The sequence below is a fragment of the Bactrocera latifrons genome, unplaced genomic scaffold, assembly GCF_001853355.1.
Source record: "Bactrocera latifrons isolate USDA-ARS-PBARC rearing strain unplaced genomic scaffold, ASM185335v1 scaffold_159, whole genome shotgun sequence".
Taxonomy (NCBI): Eukaryota; Metazoa; Arthropoda; class Insecta; order Diptera; family Tephritidae; genus Bactrocera; species Bactrocera latifrons.
This window is the reverse complement of record NW_017535063.1, coordinates 469,910-487,277: the sequence shown is the minus strand read 5'-3', so window position 1 is coordinate 487,277 and position 17,368 is coordinate 469,910. Positions and strand designations below refer to the sequence as shown.

General features: G+C 41.1%; 6 protein-coding genes across 12 annotated transcripts in view; 3 read left to right on the top strand and 3 right to left on the bottom strand.

The window, feature by feature from the left end:
- Positions 1 to 3,948, top strand: part of LOC108966328 (protein virilizer) — a 6,841-nt gene extending 2,893 nt beyond the window's left edge. The window contains exons 4-7 of one of the 2 annotated variants that reach the window (XM_018929176.1): positions 51 to 1,367; positions 1,808 to 2,507; positions 2,582 to 3,622; positions 3,674 to 3,948. In XM_018929176.1, the coding sequence (XP_018784721.1) occupies positions 51 to 1,367; positions 1,808 to 2,507; positions 2,582 to 3,622; positions 3,674 to 3,860 (3,245 nt within the window). In that variant the 3' untranslated portion in view covers positions 3,861 to 3,948. The remainder of the gene's footprint in view (positions 1 to 50; positions 1,368 to 1,807; positions 2,508 to 2,581; positions 3,623 to 3,673) is intronic. The other variant, XM_018929177.1, reaches the window with a different exon arrangement.
- On the bottom strand, positions 3,930 to 5,989 carry LOC108966329 (probable 5-formyltetrahydrofolate cyclo-ligase). 2 transcript variants are annotated; one of them, XM_018929179.1, is made up of 4 exons: positions 4,809 to 5,989; positions 4,627 to 4,750; positions 4,304 to 4,559; positions 3,930 to 4,231 (listed from the first exon to the last, which is right to left on the bottom strand). In XM_018929179.1, exons 2-4 carry the CDS (start codon positions 4,744 to 4,746, stop codon positions 4,002 to 4,004), a joined length of 606 nt encoding a protein of 201 aa, XP_018784724.1. In that variant the 5' UTR covers positions 4,747 to 4,750; positions 4,809 to 5,989; the 3' UTR covers positions 3,930 to 4,001. The 2 variants fall into 2 exon arrangements, with proteins under 2 accessions (XP_018784724.1, XP_018784723.1); XM_018929178.1 differs by having other exon boundaries at positions 4,627 to 5,989.
- Positions 5,990 to 6,259: 270 nt separating this feature from the next.
- Positions 6,260 to 7,062, bottom strand: LOC108966316 (ATPase inhibitor, mitochondrial). The gene is made up of 3 exons (XM_018929157.1): positions 6,873 to 7,062; positions 6,647 to 6,785; positions 6,260 to 6,577 (listed from the first exon to the last, which is right to left on the bottom strand). Exons 1-3 carry the CDS (start codon positions 6,917 to 6,919, stop codon positions 6,494 to 6,496), a joined length of 270 nt encoding a protein of 89 aa, XP_018784702.1. The 5' UTR covers positions 6,920 to 7,062; the 3' UTR covers positions 6,260 to 6,493.
- A 956-nt stretch (positions 7,063 to 8,018) lies between these two features.
- Positions 8,019 to 9,447, bottom strand: LOC108966315. Its single transcript, XM_018929156.1, has 3 exons — positions 9,288 to 9,447; positions 8,916 to 9,207; positions 8,019 to 8,787 (listed from the first exon to the last, which is right to left on the bottom strand). The coding sequence occupies exons 1-3, from the start codon at positions 9,341 to 9,343 to the stop codon at positions 8,629 to 8,631; spliced, it is 507 nt and encodes a 168-aa protein (XP_018784701.1). The 5' UTR covers positions 9,344 to 9,447; the 3' UTR covers positions 8,019 to 8,628.
- LOC108966314 lies at positions 8,761 to 13,563 on the top strand. 2 transcript variants are annotated; one of them, XM_018929155.1, is made up of 2 exons: positions 8,761 to 8,873; positions 12,220 to 13,563. In XM_018929155.1, exons 1-2 carry the CDS (start codon positions 8,863 to 8,865, stop codon positions 13,556 to 13,558), a joined length of 1,350 nt encoding a protein of 449 aa, XP_018784700.1. In that variant the 5' UTR covers positions 8,761 to 8,862; the 3' UTR covers positions 13,559 to 13,563. The 2 variants fall into 2 exon arrangements, with proteins under 2 accessions (XP_018784700.1, XP_018784699.1); XM_018929154.1 differs by lacking the exon at positions 8,761 to 8,873 and adding an exon at positions 11,987 to 12,103.
- A 1,424-nt stretch (positions 13,564 to 14,987) lies between these two features.
- LOC108966337 (syndecan) overlaps positions 14,988 to 17,368 on the top strand; it is a 471,998-nt gene continuing 469,617 nt past the window's right edge. For all 4 annotated transcript variants that reach the window (XM_018929188.1, XM_018929190.1, XM_018929189.1 and 1 more), the window contains exon 1: positions 14,988 to 15,119. The gene's annotated coding sequence lies outside the window, so the exon portion shown is untranslated. The remainder of the gene's footprint in view (positions 15,120 to 17,368) is intronic.

Genomic DNA, 17,368 nt, shown 5'->3' with positions numbered 1-17,368 from the left:
ATTTTTATTTGTTGTTTATTAATTGTTTACTGTTACTGTTGCAAATTTAGTGAAAGCGAGTGAGGAACTCAYACAACCGAAGCTGGAAACTAATGCTCTTAATGCCTCCGACAAGCAGGCCATTAACGACAGCCCATCCGCAACAACGACCGATGCAAAGCCAAAAACCAAAGACACAGAGGAGCCCGCAGTGCAGTCGGAGAACGTTACATCMTTCAAAGAGTCTACACCAGCGCGCAGTGAAGTGTCTACACAGCCGTTGCGCAGACATTTGCTACATCGTCTGCAGCAAATCGGCGTAGAGTTGGCTTACAAAGTGCAAACACGCTATCATTTGGATGCCGTTCTGCATTTAACACGCGCTGAACAGTACGATATCATAAAACTAGCGACACATTTGCACGCGCTCTACTCGCAGACGTGTCAGTCACCCGGACGTCAGCATACCGTCGAAGTGATTGGTTTGAACAACAATATGCAGTTCTTTATGGACCTTATACAGAAGGAGCAACGCTTACAAGCGCAACGYCAACTTGCCTCACCGGGCACCAAATATAAGAGTCCAGTGCTGAGCTATGCGGTGGATATGGTGGATTGTTGTGTGCGTCATTGCGAGCAGCTGGACTATTTGATTGARCATGGTCAGAATATATTCGAATTGGCGAAGAATCATGAAACTTTCGAGCCTTCAGTATCGGCTGTGCTGCAGGAGCTCTTTGTGTTCCTGAAACCCTCGGAAGCGATACAAATCTTTGCTTATGACAATATMACGCCACTRGTCGACGTTATTACGCGTTCCATGGARTACATAACCACTTTTCCGGGTGACCTGATTATGGGTTTGCGCATATTGCGTCACTTGGCAATCGGTTCGAATAGCAAAGCATTCCGCAGCTCACAAACCGAGGAGCTGAAACATCGTTTTGCAACGCTGCAGTTCTACGCCGCCGATGGCGTACAAACAATTATGCAAATCTTAGAGAAATTGTGCTCGTACTTCGAGCAGCCGGGCTTGCATACGCCAGCGCTAATGACGTTGCAAGGTCTTCATTGTTGTCAGATAATACTCCCCGCTTTGCAGGTGCTACGCGCCATGCTCTCATTTGCAATACAGTGTCGAGATGCGGAATTCAAGGATCTAACCGCCATTGATCATCTGATGAAGGCTTATTTCCTTTTGCACTATTTCCCCGCCGGCAGTCAAGCGGCGCAGGCAATCGCTGAGGCCAAACAAGAAATCATACAAATCTTCCTGGCCTACACGCAGCCAAATGAACAGGATGAGGAGTCGCTGCACAAGTCATTGTGGACGCAAATGATTCGAGAAATATTGAAAAACATCGATGGACCCTCCACTTTCCTACCAGGTGCGTAACATACATATTTATACCCTGTACGGGGCATGTTATGTTTGCTACAAAGTTTTGTAATATCGATACGGAACTATTAGARACCAAGCAAGACCGAGCTGAGTCCGTCAGGTTTTATACGAACTACTCCCTCAGTTGATGAGATATCATTGTAAAATTTTGTGTTCTCCGTTCTCTTCTCAAGTAGCTGCTCATTTGTCGGAACCGCCGATATCAGACCACTATAGCTTATAGCTGCCACATAAACTACTGATCCGAGACAAGTCTTTGTATGGAAAACTTTTGCATTCGACAAGAAATCTGCCAGAGATTCGGCACAGAGTTTTGTTCAAGGCAGCCCAAAGCATGTTATTCAGATCAGACTACTATAGCATATAGCTTCCATATAAACTGACCGATTAAAATCAAGATAAAAGTATTTTTTTTTATATTTACAGGGTTGCATGTGCTCGCCGAGTTGCTACCACTGCCGTTGCCCATGCCGCTGCCCGCCGACGTGCACRTACCCGAAACGCAGAGTCAACGTTTGATCACCGAACGCAAACTGTGGTCTGCTCATTTGCATCCGCTCAGCGCCCAAGTCGCCAAACTGATTGAGACTATTGCACCCACCACCTTTCCGCCTTTGGTGGATCTCATGACGAAAGTGTGTTTACAACTCGCCGACTTAGCGCCTAACATGACGCTGCTCATCTCAAAAACACTGAGCGATTTGCTSTGTGCGGAATGGCAGTCAGCTTCGGGCACWCCGACTGCGCAATTGGCACGCCTACTAAATTTCTTTGCGCGTCTAACCTCATTCGCGGCGCTGAAAATTTCCTCCATCTCTATACTYARCGGCAAGCTGTGGGAACTCTTTCAGTCGGTGCTCTGCTATACGGGCGCTGCCTCTGAGGTGGTACACCGCGCCCAATTGGCCATACACAACATTTTGAAGAGCTTCTTAGATCCCTCTATTTCTTTTGTATCGCCGAAGTCAACAGCATTACCAGAATTGAATTTGGCCGCGGCATTGCCGGCGAAAGAGCTGATACCGCGCATAATTGAGGCTACATTGACGAACCTTTTCAACAGTGATGCGCAGCAGCAGGTGTGTGAGTCGGCGTTGAACAACTTYAACTTGCTAACGGAACTGGAGTGAGTTTGCACTTATTTTTATATTTTGAGTTATTTTCAAGTAATAAAAAAATAAATTTTCATACGCTTCTCAGCATCACGATGCACCACTTGACACAGCAATTGAAGCAAAGGCGCGCCGAMTTCCAACAGTGGCTTGAAAAATTCCTTAGCGTTGCTGAGAGCGTGGAAGTGCGTCTCGCCTCCATTGAATCGCTCGTAAACTTACTATATTCGCTCACTCATATTGCTGACCATTTACAACAACAAAAAACATTACCCATACGCACCTTGAAGTTGTCAACAGCAGAGCTTCACCACCTACTTGGCTACCAAAAGAATGCCGCACCCACACTAATGCAACGTTTGAGCGACGCGCATACGAAAATCAAAAATAAAACGACAACACAAATAAAAACAGAAGATGATAGCACTTCTGCCAGSAAGCTGCTTGCTGAAATCACCACCGAGTTGGACGCCACTGACGCCAGCGCAAGCGCAGAGAGTGAAGACGACAACGCCGCCGTCGGTGCGCCCGCCATCGAGCCAACGCTGCCGCAAAGCGAGGGCATAGTCATGCAGTTTGCGGCGCGTCCGATTTTCGTAGAAGTCAACACGGCGGTAGATGAGCCACAACTGCTAGCACGTTATTGGTTGCAGGTGGACTGCATAGATTTGGATGATAGCAAATATGAGCGCGTCGCTTGCGATCTCACCGAATTGGCTGCAGAGTGCTTAGCGCCCGAAACGAATCTCACAAGCGACTGTAAGCGTGTGTTGCATTTGTCCGCATCGCCGCAATCGAATCGTGAGCGCACACCCACAGCGCCGTGCTTCCGYACGCGTCGTGTCGAAGTGGAGCCGAGCACGGGACGGCCGGAGAAGAAAATCTACATAACACCCGTACGCGGACGTGGTTTTGCGCGTGCGCCACCCTCACGCGGCGATCTCTTCCGCTCACGCCCGCCCAACACATCGCGTCCACCTTCCTTACATGTCGATGATTTCCTTGCATTGGAGACATGTGGCGCGCAGCCTACCGGCCCGACGGGCTACAACAAAATACCGCCCATGATGCGTGGCTCACGCGTCGGTCGCAATCGCGGCACACGCATGTCGACGGCAGCAGCGTTTCGGTGAGTAAAACTATAAGCGACGSGAAAAAATGAAATTCATTTAAATATTAGTTCACATTACAGCAAATCCAAGGTGATGCGCACCGCATCGCCGTCAACTTGGGCCGAAGGCGGCTCACCGCATTATCGCAGTGCCACCACCGAACCGCACTTTGGCGACACACATTACTCGAACAGTTCGCATTTYAGTGTGCGCTCACGCGGTCGTGGCGGACGTCCACGTCCCTATCTCCGTTAGTGTTTAAGCACATGCGTTGGCAAATAATTTAAGTTGAATCACTCTGCTTTTTTATTAAAAACAAAAAAAAAAACAAAAAAAAAAACAAAAACAAAAATAAAATACATACATAACTAAATTGCGTCTTTAAAACCAACAAATTTATGCCGTGACCACAGTCGTTAGTCGCACATCGTGTGGTTCCAGCGGCAAAGTGCCCTCCTCAACGATTTGTTCGCGGAATGCCAGCGCCATCAGTATTGGCTTCTTCTCAGGATAAGTATCGAAATGCCGCTTTAGGAAACCATCGTAATAACCCATGCCATGACCCATGCGACCGCCACTTAACGTAAACGCCACACCGGGCATCAGGAATAAATCAATGCCGCGTCCTGCATAGAGGTAAATGCCACAACACACATTCAAAATAGAAATCACGCAAAAATTTCAATAATTATACGCACCATTTGTCAAGGCGCTCTCACGTCCGTCCTTAATRCTTGGCTGTTTAATGTGCCATTTGGTTAGCGGCAACGATTCATAGTCGGCCCAGTCTTTAACGCGCACCATTTCCATCAGTCGGCCATTGTAGGTGGGCACAAACACATTTTTCTGCTGATTGAAGAGCTCACGCAGCAGCGCCAATGTGTCCACTTCGCTCCCAGTGCTGAGGTAGATGCTCACATCCTTTGCCTGATGAAATGCCTCGGAGGCGATTACCTGCAAGACATTAAAAATTTTATATCACTCTAAACATTATTTATTTGTAATCGCTTTACTCAGTTACCTTTTCATAAATTGCCTTCGACTGYTCTACTATAGACTCGGCGCTAATCGCCGGTATGACTTCGGTCTTCATGCGTTGCCGCAAGACTTTCTTTAAAGGATTTCCAATTGCACTAGCCATATTTCTAATTAAGTACTTTAATATAAAAAAAATAATAAAATAATTATTTGTAATCCTTTTACTTGTCTTGCGCGTTCTYTACTCTGCCTTGCTTAAAATTGTACTGTCACTAAGACTCAAAATTTGTCCGCTTTGATGACTTTTATAAGTCTTATCTGCGTGTTTTCAAACTAATACMGCCTTTCTTATCTCCTACTTGTGCATCCACTTTGCTGCTCGGGTTATCACTTCAAATTTTGAGCAGTTTGCAGCATTTTTGTTTTGTTTTGTTTTGTTTTTGCACAGGCCTTATGTTTGTGCATAAAAGCACATATTTGTGTTATATCTGGGACAATTGATTGTAAATTATTGAAGTTCTCTTCAACAAGCATTTTCCCCGGTTTGCTCTCAGTGTTTATGGTTTTCGTGCTATTTACTATATTATATGTATATGTGTRTATATAGAACAATGTGGGATCCAAAAGAAAATTATTTTCTAATTTTGATATTGGCAAATGTACTTCAATTTCATATACAATATTAATCCCTGCCTCCGATAAGTGCGCTCTACATAAGCAAGCAGCGAGCAAAACAAAAAGTAGTAAACAGAATTGATAAGAATAAAGCTTTCCGCTTACAATGGTGGGCCAAAACATTTTATACCCAGAAAACAATTCATTTAGAACAAAAATTGTTGTTTTTTTTAATAGTAAAACTTTGATTGTATTCCTGCCATGGAAAAGGCTTAAAAAATTTTTTTAGGCCACTTGGTTTTCCTTCAATCAAAAATCCAGTAATCACATCATATAATGATAAGATTAGATTAAGAGCTCGATTCTAACAATGATCGTATTTGGACAGCTTAAAACGCTGATCCGTTGTGGTATTTAAAATTCCTAAATAATTGATCATAATACTCTCACAAATCGACAATGGCGTTGAGGCGGCTAATGTCAGTTGCACATATATCTCCTGCCGCCGAGGGTAAGACTGTCCAAGTGTTTCAACCTTAGTCTTGCAAAGACTAGAAAATGGAGGAGAAAGTGCCTTAATGTTTGCATTTCACCATCCTCCAAAAAAACTAAGGCTAAAGCCAAACTTCCCTCCTAGCATTGACTCAGCCATTAAAACCACACTGAGCTTCCCTCAGCATTAAATGCAGTCCATCGGAGATACTAATAATTTTTCCTCGAGCCTACTACTGTTGACATCTTCTTCATTGTCTTTTTCTCTATCTCAAAAAAGGCAGAGAAACTATAACTACTTGTTGAGCTCACAAAAACATAATTACACAGTGTGTCTACTTTGCCTTAACACTTATACTGATCTATGCAGATATATGTACACAGGCACAACTATTCGTTATTTACAACAAACACCTACAATGAAATGAGTTTCTTATCTTTAACATTTAATATTATTTTGCAATAATTAAGCAACGCGCGATATTGGCACATGATAGTGGCGATGTGTGCTAGGATTATCGATATCGATTATTTATGACAGTTTGGAAAATATAAACAAACAATTAGGAAGTATGATTAAATATATATTTTTTTTTTAATTTGTGTATATATTAGGGTAAATAAATATAATTAACAAAATACCATATTGAACTCTTGGGTATTATAAGTAAAAACAGCGCTTTCAACTACAAAATTCGTTTATGCACATTTGCGGGCAAAATATTGAGGACACAAACACCAATTGGCGCTGTTCCAAAATTGTTTCTCAAGTAATTTATTTTTCGTCTATTTACACCATTTCACTACTTCGCCGGTTGTGCGTTGGCATTTGTACTCTTAGGTGCGTCGTCGCTTTTGGTTTTCAGATTCTTCAGCTGTTCCTTTTGCTAAAGTTTGTGAAAGTGAAAACAAAATTATAAAAATTWACTAATTTAGGTAGTGAAATAGCCACGCACCTGCTTGTAGAARAATTCCTCCTCTCGTGCTGCTTCCATTTTGCCGAAAGAGCCGCCTGCCTCGCGTATRGAGCCACCACCGCCGCCACCCTTGCCTGCGCCRCTACCCAATTCACCGACTTGCGACATTTTGCGACAACTAAATTYGTAAATKTAAATTTTTATAGCTTATCCGCTGCTACTAGCTATATTATATAATCTATGAAGAAGCTGGGAATTGACTTACTGTTGTTTCAACGCTTGTACTACAGCGATTGAGCGACGTGCTAGCATTTCTGCGCTTTTTATTTCACTGTATTTCAAAAATAAGTGTTTTTATTATTGTCACTAATTTGTTTAAAAATAGTTTTATACACTAATCGTAAGTTGTTTTCGTTCTTAAAAGCGTTTCCTCACGTTTGTCTGTTTACCCCAAGTGCGTGATGAASAATGATGAATATTCGATGAAATTTGTGCAAGGCAACAGCTGTTTCCAATTTTGCCTGCGCCTAAATGTATGTTTGTTTTAATCAGAGTGACAACAATTGCGGAGGTAACGCACTTGTTAATTGAATGCCCATTAATTAATAAAAACGTAAATTTGTTTCGTTCTGTTGCGAGTTAGAACTCGCGGATAACGCTGAAATGCCGTTTTTCATACAAAAATAAGACACGAAATTAATATAGATAATTATTGTCCAATATTTAAAAAGAAATACAAAAAAAAAAAAAAAAAAAGTCCTATGTTTTTGCTGTTGTGGTTGTAGCGGCAATGTAGTTAATTTCGCATCGTTGAATCGTCTGTAATATCTTTTCCTAGACTTTGGTCGATTTTTCGCTGTGGCAGGGTTTTCCAAACTCWAGTTACCTCTGGGATATTTGGTCTAAGACCAGAAGTCGTGAGCTGCTTCAATRGCAATACCTCGCGTAGGCCCACATATTKTCCAAGTCCATAACAACCAATTCGGGCCACWCATATTCGGTAATCATTCACAGTAACGTGCCGGTCTTGACCTTCACGGACGTCCCGGTCCATAAACCTCACCAAACCGTAATATTTTCGGGGTGTAATGGTGACTCATGGAGTACGTGTGTATTGCGCGCTTAAAGTTGAGGCCACTGACTYCGAATWCCGGTAGTAAATTTTGATAATTTCGACGCGTTTGGATCGTATATCTTTCCATGATAAAAGGGCTAGCCTTACTGAAGAGAAATGTCAAACGAGCGGGAACAAATATGGCGTCGTTTGCTGTTTCAATTGATCCACTTTTGTAACTCCCTATTGAAAACCCCTATACATGACTCGATGAATCCATTAAATATGTTCATTTAACCCTCGAGTACTCACCCATACCGTTTCTAGAAAKAAAAGAGTCAACTAATTGGCATGATGTTTCTTTTGGCAATCGYTTAAGTTTTATCTTCCAACTTTTGAAGGCAAAATATCAAAAATATATGCGTACATTTGTAATTCGACATATATGTACATATAAAAATTTTACTAAATAATAAATATGTATGTTGTATATTTGTATATATATAAATGGCGCTCTTGGGTCACATATGCAAGAGTAAAACATATTCACATATTGATTAATTCTATGTTCTATCCGATTTTTCCACGTTTATATGTATGTGAGTCTCGATATTCTACCGACACACATACAATCACACATTTGCTGTGCGTTGGCAACGCGCTTTCACCGTTATAACTACAATATWATTTGTTTGTGTGATTGTGCGTACGTGTGTGTGCAAATACGTGCAACTCTGCTCAGTTGGGCTTTTTTAAATTTCCCACATTTTTTTCCCGGAAACGAACGTACATAGTTCTAAAAAATGCTTGAAAAAATATGAAAACAAAAAACGGAAAAAATTTAAAAAAGCCAACTCTTGCATATAAACTTATGTTTACCAAAAAAAAAAAAAATTATTTTGTTGCTTAATTTTTTCGTCTGTTTCAATAAACAAATAGGAATAATAATTTTGAGAGGAAAAAATTTTCACTTCGTATATTGGTCACTGCGTATTTTAGCCATTACTTCCGCTTCATTTGAAAACTGCAAGGGGCGACGACTATTTTCCAAAGCAATATCTTCACGCATTTTCTGTTCGGCTTCCAAGTGCATTTTCTGTTCGAGCCGACGCAAGTTCATTGACTCCTGCAGCGAAGAAGACGAAACACACACACACACACGAAAGAAATACGAGTGAGAAACGAAGTACATACAATAATTATGCCGCTTCAGTAAGTACAACAAAGACAAGAAACGAAATTTTTCGAACCTACCTCGGTTAGGAAATACAGCTCCTCCATGCAATTCTTATGYTTGTTCATAAAGCTCTGCTGACGATGTGCTGCCGTCAGCCGATCGAACTCTTCGATCTCCTCGATTGCAGTGTTCATTTCGGTGGTGTCATAACCGGCGCCGCGCAGCGTCTGTTCGCGCATCTTGAGCAAAAGCTTTAAGTCTTTGAGCTTGAAGTAGCTTTCCTCCTTAAAGCAGCCAGCTAATTTCTCGAGACCACCGCCGGGTATATGCGCACTATATTCATTGGTGAAGTGACGACTGGCGCAAAAACTGCAAAAACGGAGGAAAAAAGTAAATTAAAAAATTGTTATTACGTTCATCTCGAAGTCTGCGTATTTAGGTGTGCGTACCTCGGAAAATTTTGTTGTGCACCCAAAAGGCCGCGTTTAATGATTCTCGCCAACATGTTCTTTTTTTTCTTAAAAAAATATGTTTTTTCGTACTAAATTATTTGATTTCCAAAAAGTTTGTACAAATTTGATTTGACGTAAAGTWCCAAGATTACTGTTGGAAGCCATGTAAAGGGGGGTTTCATTTCTAGCACAGCATTTGTAAATTGATCAATTCACAGTTGAAACAGACTGTCTATGGTGATCGGTATGTAATACAGTGAAGCCTAGTGAGTGTTGGCTATTACAAATATTTAGAAAAAAAATTTTTTTTTGAAATGCTCCGCGTAGAATCCGGTGGCAACATTACGATTCTTTTGGCGCCGCGATTTGATGATACGGATGGATAGAGGAGGTCCGCAGGATTAAAAAATGTATGYACATATACCCTCCTCTGACTCATAGTTTTCGAGATATTTCTTTCTTTCAAATATATCAAAAATTTACACTAATTGTGTATTTTTTAAGAAAATAAATATATCTTAAAAACTATTTTGCACATCGTGCCAATCAGTTCCGCGAACCGATAAATTTATCTTCTTCTTGTCTTAGTCTAATRTAATGTATAGTAAAACCAATATTTTTACTTTAAACTGAAGATTTTATTTAACATGGCTGGAATTATCCGACTAAGTTGGAATATGCACCGCTTTTCGGTAACTYATTGGCATTTTGAAGGTAATTCCACTTTGTCTGTCGAGTCGCTGTCGATGTGTGTGGCCTGACGTCGTTTTCATGGCACACAATTCCTCTCTTGTCCGCTTCTAGGCGATTGCTTTCATCAGACGGTTCAATTGTTGACAGCACAGATCAAAATTAAATGTTGGTCCGTGGGAAGTGACCTCATGGTAGATGATTCCTTGTCTATTCCATTAAACACCCATCAAATCCTTAGTGACAATCTAACCTGCCTTTGCTGCTGTTTCAACCGACCCTCATGGTAGATGATTCCTTGTCTATTCCATTAAACACCCATCAAATCCTTAGTGACAATCTAACCTGCCTTTGCTGCTGTTTCAACCGACCCACTGCAATTCGACCACGACTGTTTACGCTAGACGTTGKCGTAAGTGATCCACTTTTCATCCCCAGTGAACATCCGCCTCTGAAATGGATCTATTTTGTTGCGGTTGAGTATCGATTCGCAGATTAAAATTAGCTCCATGAGATTTTTTGCGTTCACTCGTGTAGCATCCTTACATCGAGATTCTTTTCATAATCAGTCTCATTCTAATGATACCAAACAGTTAGTTTTTTTCACTTCACTGTCGACAGTCACAACTTTGAAGTCGTAGATAATTTCGTCTGTCTTGGTAGCAGCATGAACACCACCAACAACATCAGTCTCGAAATCCAGTGCAGTATAACTCTTGCCAACATACATGTATGCTATTTCGGAATGAGCAGTCAATTGAAAAGTAAAGCCCTCTCTCCACGGACAAAGACTAAACTACAAGTCACCAATCATCCCCGTCCTGCTATATGGTGCAGAGGCATGGTCGGTGACAACAGCTGACGAGTTTCCAAGAGAAAGGTTCTGCGGAAGATTTATGGTCATTTGCGTATTGACAACGGCAAATACCGCAGTCGATGGAGCGATGAGCTGTTCGAGATATACGACGATATTGGCATAGTTCAGCGAATTAAGAGTCAGCGTCTACGTTGGCTTAATTATGTCGTCCGAATGGATGAAAACTTCTTGGAACCTGGATACACTTGAAATCTGAAATTGGCTCCGAAAAGCGAAGAGGAAGGGCGCTATAGTAAAGTCGGCGTAAGCGGTGTCTATGCCAATAAAGGCGATGAAAGAGATATAGGTTAGACCTTTCTTCTTTATTCGTAAAGTTTTTACTTACCAACTTCGCACCTTGAACTGTGACCGACAACATCTTTTCCATTTCTATATCAAGATTTYTTGCCAAAGCCCAAGTTGTTTTCAACTTTCCTAGAGCAAGCTAGATGTAACATGGTAGAAGATTTTGTTTCGACCACAACTAACTTGAGATGTGGGACCTTGTAAAATCTGTGTAAGGTATTAGAAAGATGATTATCATTTCTAGTAAATGACTTTAAAGCTAAAATTATCTTAGATCCTACAGTTGAGTTTTTGAAAAACTAGGGAATATGTTTCCTTTGCATGCGATTTTTTGTGCTCTTTTATCCTAATGATGTATGAGATTAGATTGAATTTTTGTTCATTATTTCATATCCCAAATTCGGTTGATTTTATATTGTGGGGTTAGAAAAATAACATTTTTTATGAGTTCTATTATATTGWGTTTTCTTCCTCAAGGTCAATGCAATGTTAAAAACAAATTGCGATAAATTAAAAAATGAGACATCTCTAAAGTTTGGCTGATATTATCTTACTTAGCTTTTACTCCACAACTTTTCCTCTTCCTAACAGTACCAATACATCTTAGATTACACTTACGCCAGGGGTTTCATAAACTTTCCTTCATACAGTCCACACTTCCATTTACAGCCCTTTCCTTATCAGATCTTTGGTTTCATCAACTCACTGCTTTACTGTACTCCCTTCTAAACGTGTTATATTACAAATCCAGCTCTATTTTCGAAATTAGTTGTACTACTACGACCTACGTAGACTAAAAATAAGTTTGATGTTTTCCTTTTCGTTTTTATCTCACCAAAATTGATTTGTCAAATAAATTTTTGTCCAAAACAGCGACTTTGAAGCCATAAAAATTCCAACTATTACTGCAAATGTTTTTTACCAGAATGGTCAGCGGTTTTATTTGCTCCAAAAACTCCAAGTAATCAAAAATGGTGACGTAGTTAGGCGCCTTCTGTCGCCCTAACGGAATGTCAGCCAAAATCAGCTGATTTAGATATTTTTCTACTAATAATTGATGACTCTTTTATTTTACAGCAAAAATGCAAACAATTCAAACCAACATCAACACCAACACCATCAACATGGGCCCACACAACCGCAAGGTCAACACGCAAAGTCGCCGAAATTACGTAAGMAGACGGAGAAAGGAAAGCGTTCATTGTCGAAAACCGATTCGAAGAAGTCCATATCCAATTTGTTGAAAACGAAAGGCAAGGAGACGGTGGAAAAACCCAGCAATAACAGCTGTAGTAACAGCAATTACAGTAACGGTAGTAATACTGGCAACGYCCACAAGGAGGCACCTAGTACTTCAAAGTCAACTTTGAAACCGCCAACAAAAGTAAAATCGGGTAGTTGGAAGCGTTCGGAAAAGCAAATATCCAGTTATAATGGCATTTGCGTTACCGGCAAGAAGTCGAAGTCGCTACGTAAGCGCTCACCCACTTGGTTGAAATTCCCCAATACACCGGTGAARATTGCTGAAAAGGTGACTTATGTGAGTACTGCCGATTCCACATCAGTTTGCCGGCCAGGCACGCTCTATTCGGATGTRCTCTTCGGCGCCGGTTCCTCTTGCCTTGTGAAAATCAAAACACTCACACCACGACGCACTGCGAATACTGCACAGAAGAAGCTCACAAAAGCGCTGCTAAAGTGCAATGGTAATGAGAATGAAGSCGCTTCGGCTAGTGAAACTGAGACGGATCGTGAACACTTTCCCAGTCTAAATGGTGGCGCAGCGTCAGCTTCTACAAGTGCACCACCAGATGGCAGTCCTCAAAAGTGTAACACACCGCTTTCGGCGGTCGGTTCACCTATGTCTACGMCGTTAACATCGAAATCGACGRTCACCAGCACAACGAACGCTAGCAAATCSACGCTCAATGATCCTGCATTGCCGCTAGTTGTCACACTGCCCAAATGCGATGATGACGCCGATGTTGTAATACTCTCCGAAGCGAATGGTGTTGGTGGCACTACTGAGAATGGTTTCAATGATGTTTCGTATGGCAACTACCTGGAGCAACATTTCAAGCAAATGAATGGCACCGCTGCTACAGTGGTGGAGCCAAAGACGTTGGTTACAAATATAAGTGTTGCGGGGAATGACACCTTGGAASGCACAAATCTCGATGCTGKCACCGTCGTACAGGCAGATGTGACCCTAAGCGGTTGCTTTCCACAGATTGCCACAAAACCCTTTACTATTGACATACCGCAGTGGAACTTTCTGGATGCAGATGTCAGCACTACGGACTTCCTATATCAAGACGAACACTACCTAAAGGCGGAAAAAATGGCATTATCGGGTCTGAAGTTAGCACTGGGCAATGGWAGCTCTAATCCGCAGCAAGCCAAGTTCAAATTTTGAGTAAAAATAGCAATACAAAAACTTGTTATAATTTTATTTAGTCTTTACATTTTTATAATAAATAAAAACATAAATGTGTAGCAACTTCTTTACTATACTGGCGCTTTCTACGCTTACGCGGTTATAGCCGGGTAGCTTGATGAATTTTCTTATGCTGGAATCTAGTACTGCAGATAACCATATTTCRGAACCCGGCGAWGTCGATTAGCCTCAACCCATTTAAGAATGYTYCCTCATGGATGCTGAATTACCCGACCATTSTACCAAAGATGCCTTCTTTGCCCACCTCGGCTTAATGTCGCCAAGTACGATTTAGACATCGTTCAATCGCTCATAGAAGCCATCTTTAGTCACATCGTCCATTTTTTCCGTCGGGGCCTTGGTGCAAATCAGCGTTATGTTGAAGAACTTCGCTTTGCTGCGGATTGTAGCTAGACGTTYTTCCACTGGGGTGAATGTCAGGTGGCGATCTCTCACCCCATCACGTATCCTAAATCGAATATGCGCTCCTTTATATGGCCACTGTAGTAAATGCCACAAGGAYCTACTCGTTTCAGTCCTTGTCCTATCCATCGCACTTCTTTGACGGCGTTGATGTCAGTCTTTATATTCACTTCGTCTTGCCGTATCGTTTTCTCGCTGTAGCTCAYCTTCAAACGGATGTTYTTTGGCTACCCAGAGGATACTTAGCCTAAGACCAGAAGTCGTGAGTTGCTTGAGCCGCATGTAAAAGAGTCGTTYCTGGCCACTGCCAAGTAAATGACGCTCAGGGAACTTTCCTCACKTGCGTAAACTTYTTCACATAGAGGATCCACTTTAAAGTTTAATTGATGTCCTAGGCTTCATTGGCAATTGTGGCGTAAGAATATGTCATAGATTGGTTCAAGGGATGTTAGAGTTTATGGAAAATCAAGTTAGACCGAACTTTATATTTTTCAATTTTTCTTTTTTTCTAAATTTCTTTTAAAATTATTTATATGTTTTTAGATTAATTTTATTTTCAAAACAAATTATAACGGTTTTCTAATTTTTTWAAAATTTATTATGTTTAAAAAATTATGTTTTTCATTTCCCGTCGTTTCGACAACCCTGCTTCAAAGAACTGTGAAACTTGTTTGTATTCCCACTCAAATAACTTTATTCACAAAATCACACACACGCTCAATGCGCCTACACTACACTCTATTTTTCTCTCCCACTCTCTCACTACCAGCACACACAAGTACATCTGCAAATGAAAATGATAGGGAAATTCCAGAGTCCACAATGCAACTGAGCGCGCTGGAAATGCAATTAACAGAGAGAACGCATCGCGTAGCAAAGCATAGAACATGATAAAGAGCGAAAATGTGTGAGTGTGAACAAATGGCGAGCGGCTCCGGTAGTGGCGGCCATCGGAAATTCTGGTATAACGCAGTCAGCAGTAGWTGAACGCGTTGAGTGCTTGCGACATTTAGACGTGGTGCGGTCGTATCGAGAAATTGTATGCGGAACAAACGCACCGAGTAATAATAATAAAATAGCTAACACAAGACTACCGAGCAGAAAATTTATAGAAAAGGTAAAAAAAAAAAAAACGTACAAAGCGAATTGAGCTGCGTAACGTGTGTGAATTAGTAATAAAGAATATTGTGGCGAATAGCGTTAATTTATATTAAAAAATATATAACGCAGCGTCTGTGTGTATGTATATACATATGCAATTGCCGAATTACGCGAAAAACGAAAGGCATACTATCTCTGAAATAAACGAAGTGTGGAGTGCGCGGCGGAGCAACATTTGTGCGTGTGAGCAAATCTGTGTGTTGGCGTAGCGGCAGCAGCAGTTAATGTAGGCGCCGTCGCCGCAATATATGTATGTACACTGCGTAAATTCAATAATAGTCAATTTTTTTTTTTTTTACCGTCTGTGGCTTCTCTACCATTTTCATACAGTGCCAGTGTCTTTTCATACAGTTTTAGTTTGGCTGTTTTTGTGTTTTTTGCAATTCAGCTGGTGAGACCAAGTGCGCGAGTTGCCAGCTTGGTTTGATAAATGTCTAAATAAATCWCGTTTGAGCGCAAAGTGTTGTTGTATTGGAAAGTAAAAGAGATAATAATAGAAAAAAGAAAGAATTAACTGTGTTTGGTGCTATACATTTGTTGGCCAACTTTTTTGTTGGCTAAAGCTAAAATGCCGGTGATTAGCGCGCGCCTATGCGTCAAGACAGTGCAACGAATCAGTGGAATTTTACTTGTTTGTGAATGAACGAGCGCCTACCGACTTATGGATTGCCGCAGCTCGCGMGTTTCGGCATACTTATTTGCATGGCTTGAGTGCAACGAAACGCCAACGCGCTCAGCATTTGTAACGCCGTACGCCTCCACAGCGCCATAATATATCTATATATATGTACAACATATTTAAAGAAAAAAAGTGTAACAGCGCGTCTGCAAGTGCTCCACTGTAGGCGGTAAATCGTACTGGGCGTTTGGTCGGTCGGGTGCCAACAACATTGCCATTGTAAAGTGCAGTCATATGCAATGTCTCAAAATGGCTGCATACAAAAAGAAAAGTGTTGTTCGAAGTTTAATTTTGCTATGAAGCAGCAGCAGCTGCAGCTAGCAATGGAAATTAATTAATTAATAAATATGCTCAATTGTCGAGTGCGTGCGTTGGTGCGTCGTGTTGTGTTGCGTTATTCATGTCAATTTATTGTATTTTATTTCTTTGTCTAAGCGCGTTCGTGTGTGTTTTCATTTTATATGTATATATTCCAAGTTTTTGTTTTCTTCTGTCTGAGGGGTTTTGTGCGTGCGCGTGTCTATGTCAACTCCGCAGAGGCTGTGTACCTACGTCGATAACGAAATATGTGTATACTGCGCGTTGTCGCATACCGTTGCGTCTCACGCCATACTCCGCCTTTTCTAACGTGTGCGCCCTAACGTAGACCCGTTGCTTATGGCCTTTGTTTTATTATTATATTCAAGCTATRTTTTTTGTCATATTCCTGTGCAGAATACGGTGTTGTCGTTATAAAAATCCTCGCCTCTGTAAATATTAACGTTATTATATTCAACGTAAATACCGTTGTGGCCCATGTGCTCTTGTGCAGCTTCCGTCACCGTTGTAAAYAACAACTTCATAAGCTAAACAAGCAATTTCCAACTTTTTAATTTCATTTATATTATTATTTTTTATTTTAACGCATTACTTTTGGCGCTTTCTTTTTTATTAGTACTCACCGATCTAAACGGCGTTTTCTCGTTTCCTTTGCCGCATATATACCCATTTSGGCTAAGCGGCGGCCGCTTGTGTCATCGCAATCATCAGCATCATCATCTTCAAGTTCTTCAACGCGTTTTGCTCTGTTTTATATCAAGTTATATATATATTTACTTTTATAGTTGTCTATTATGCTTACACCCTGCACTCCGGTGGCTTTAACTCCACTTAGCCGTTTCCACTACAGCAACTAACCAAGCCGATACGTTCGTTGCTTCGTCGATTTTTTGTTTGTGTTTTCTTACTGGCAAATGTTCAATGTTTTTCTTTTCGACTTCATGGCGGCGGCGGCGGCAGCGCGTACACTTAYGTATGTATGTATTTATGGTGGCCACTTTGATGTGTGCCGACCTGTTCCGTCCATGTTTGCCAGCCTTCCTGCTGATGGTTTAAWTTTCGTATATTGTTTTTATTACATTTAATGAAAAGGGGCCACAACACGCAACGTTCAATGCGTTTATGCGGCAAATGCGTAGGCTTGGTGGATAAACCGGTAGTCGGTGGCTATTTTTTTCGCATAAGAATATGAAATAAGAGAAAATAAC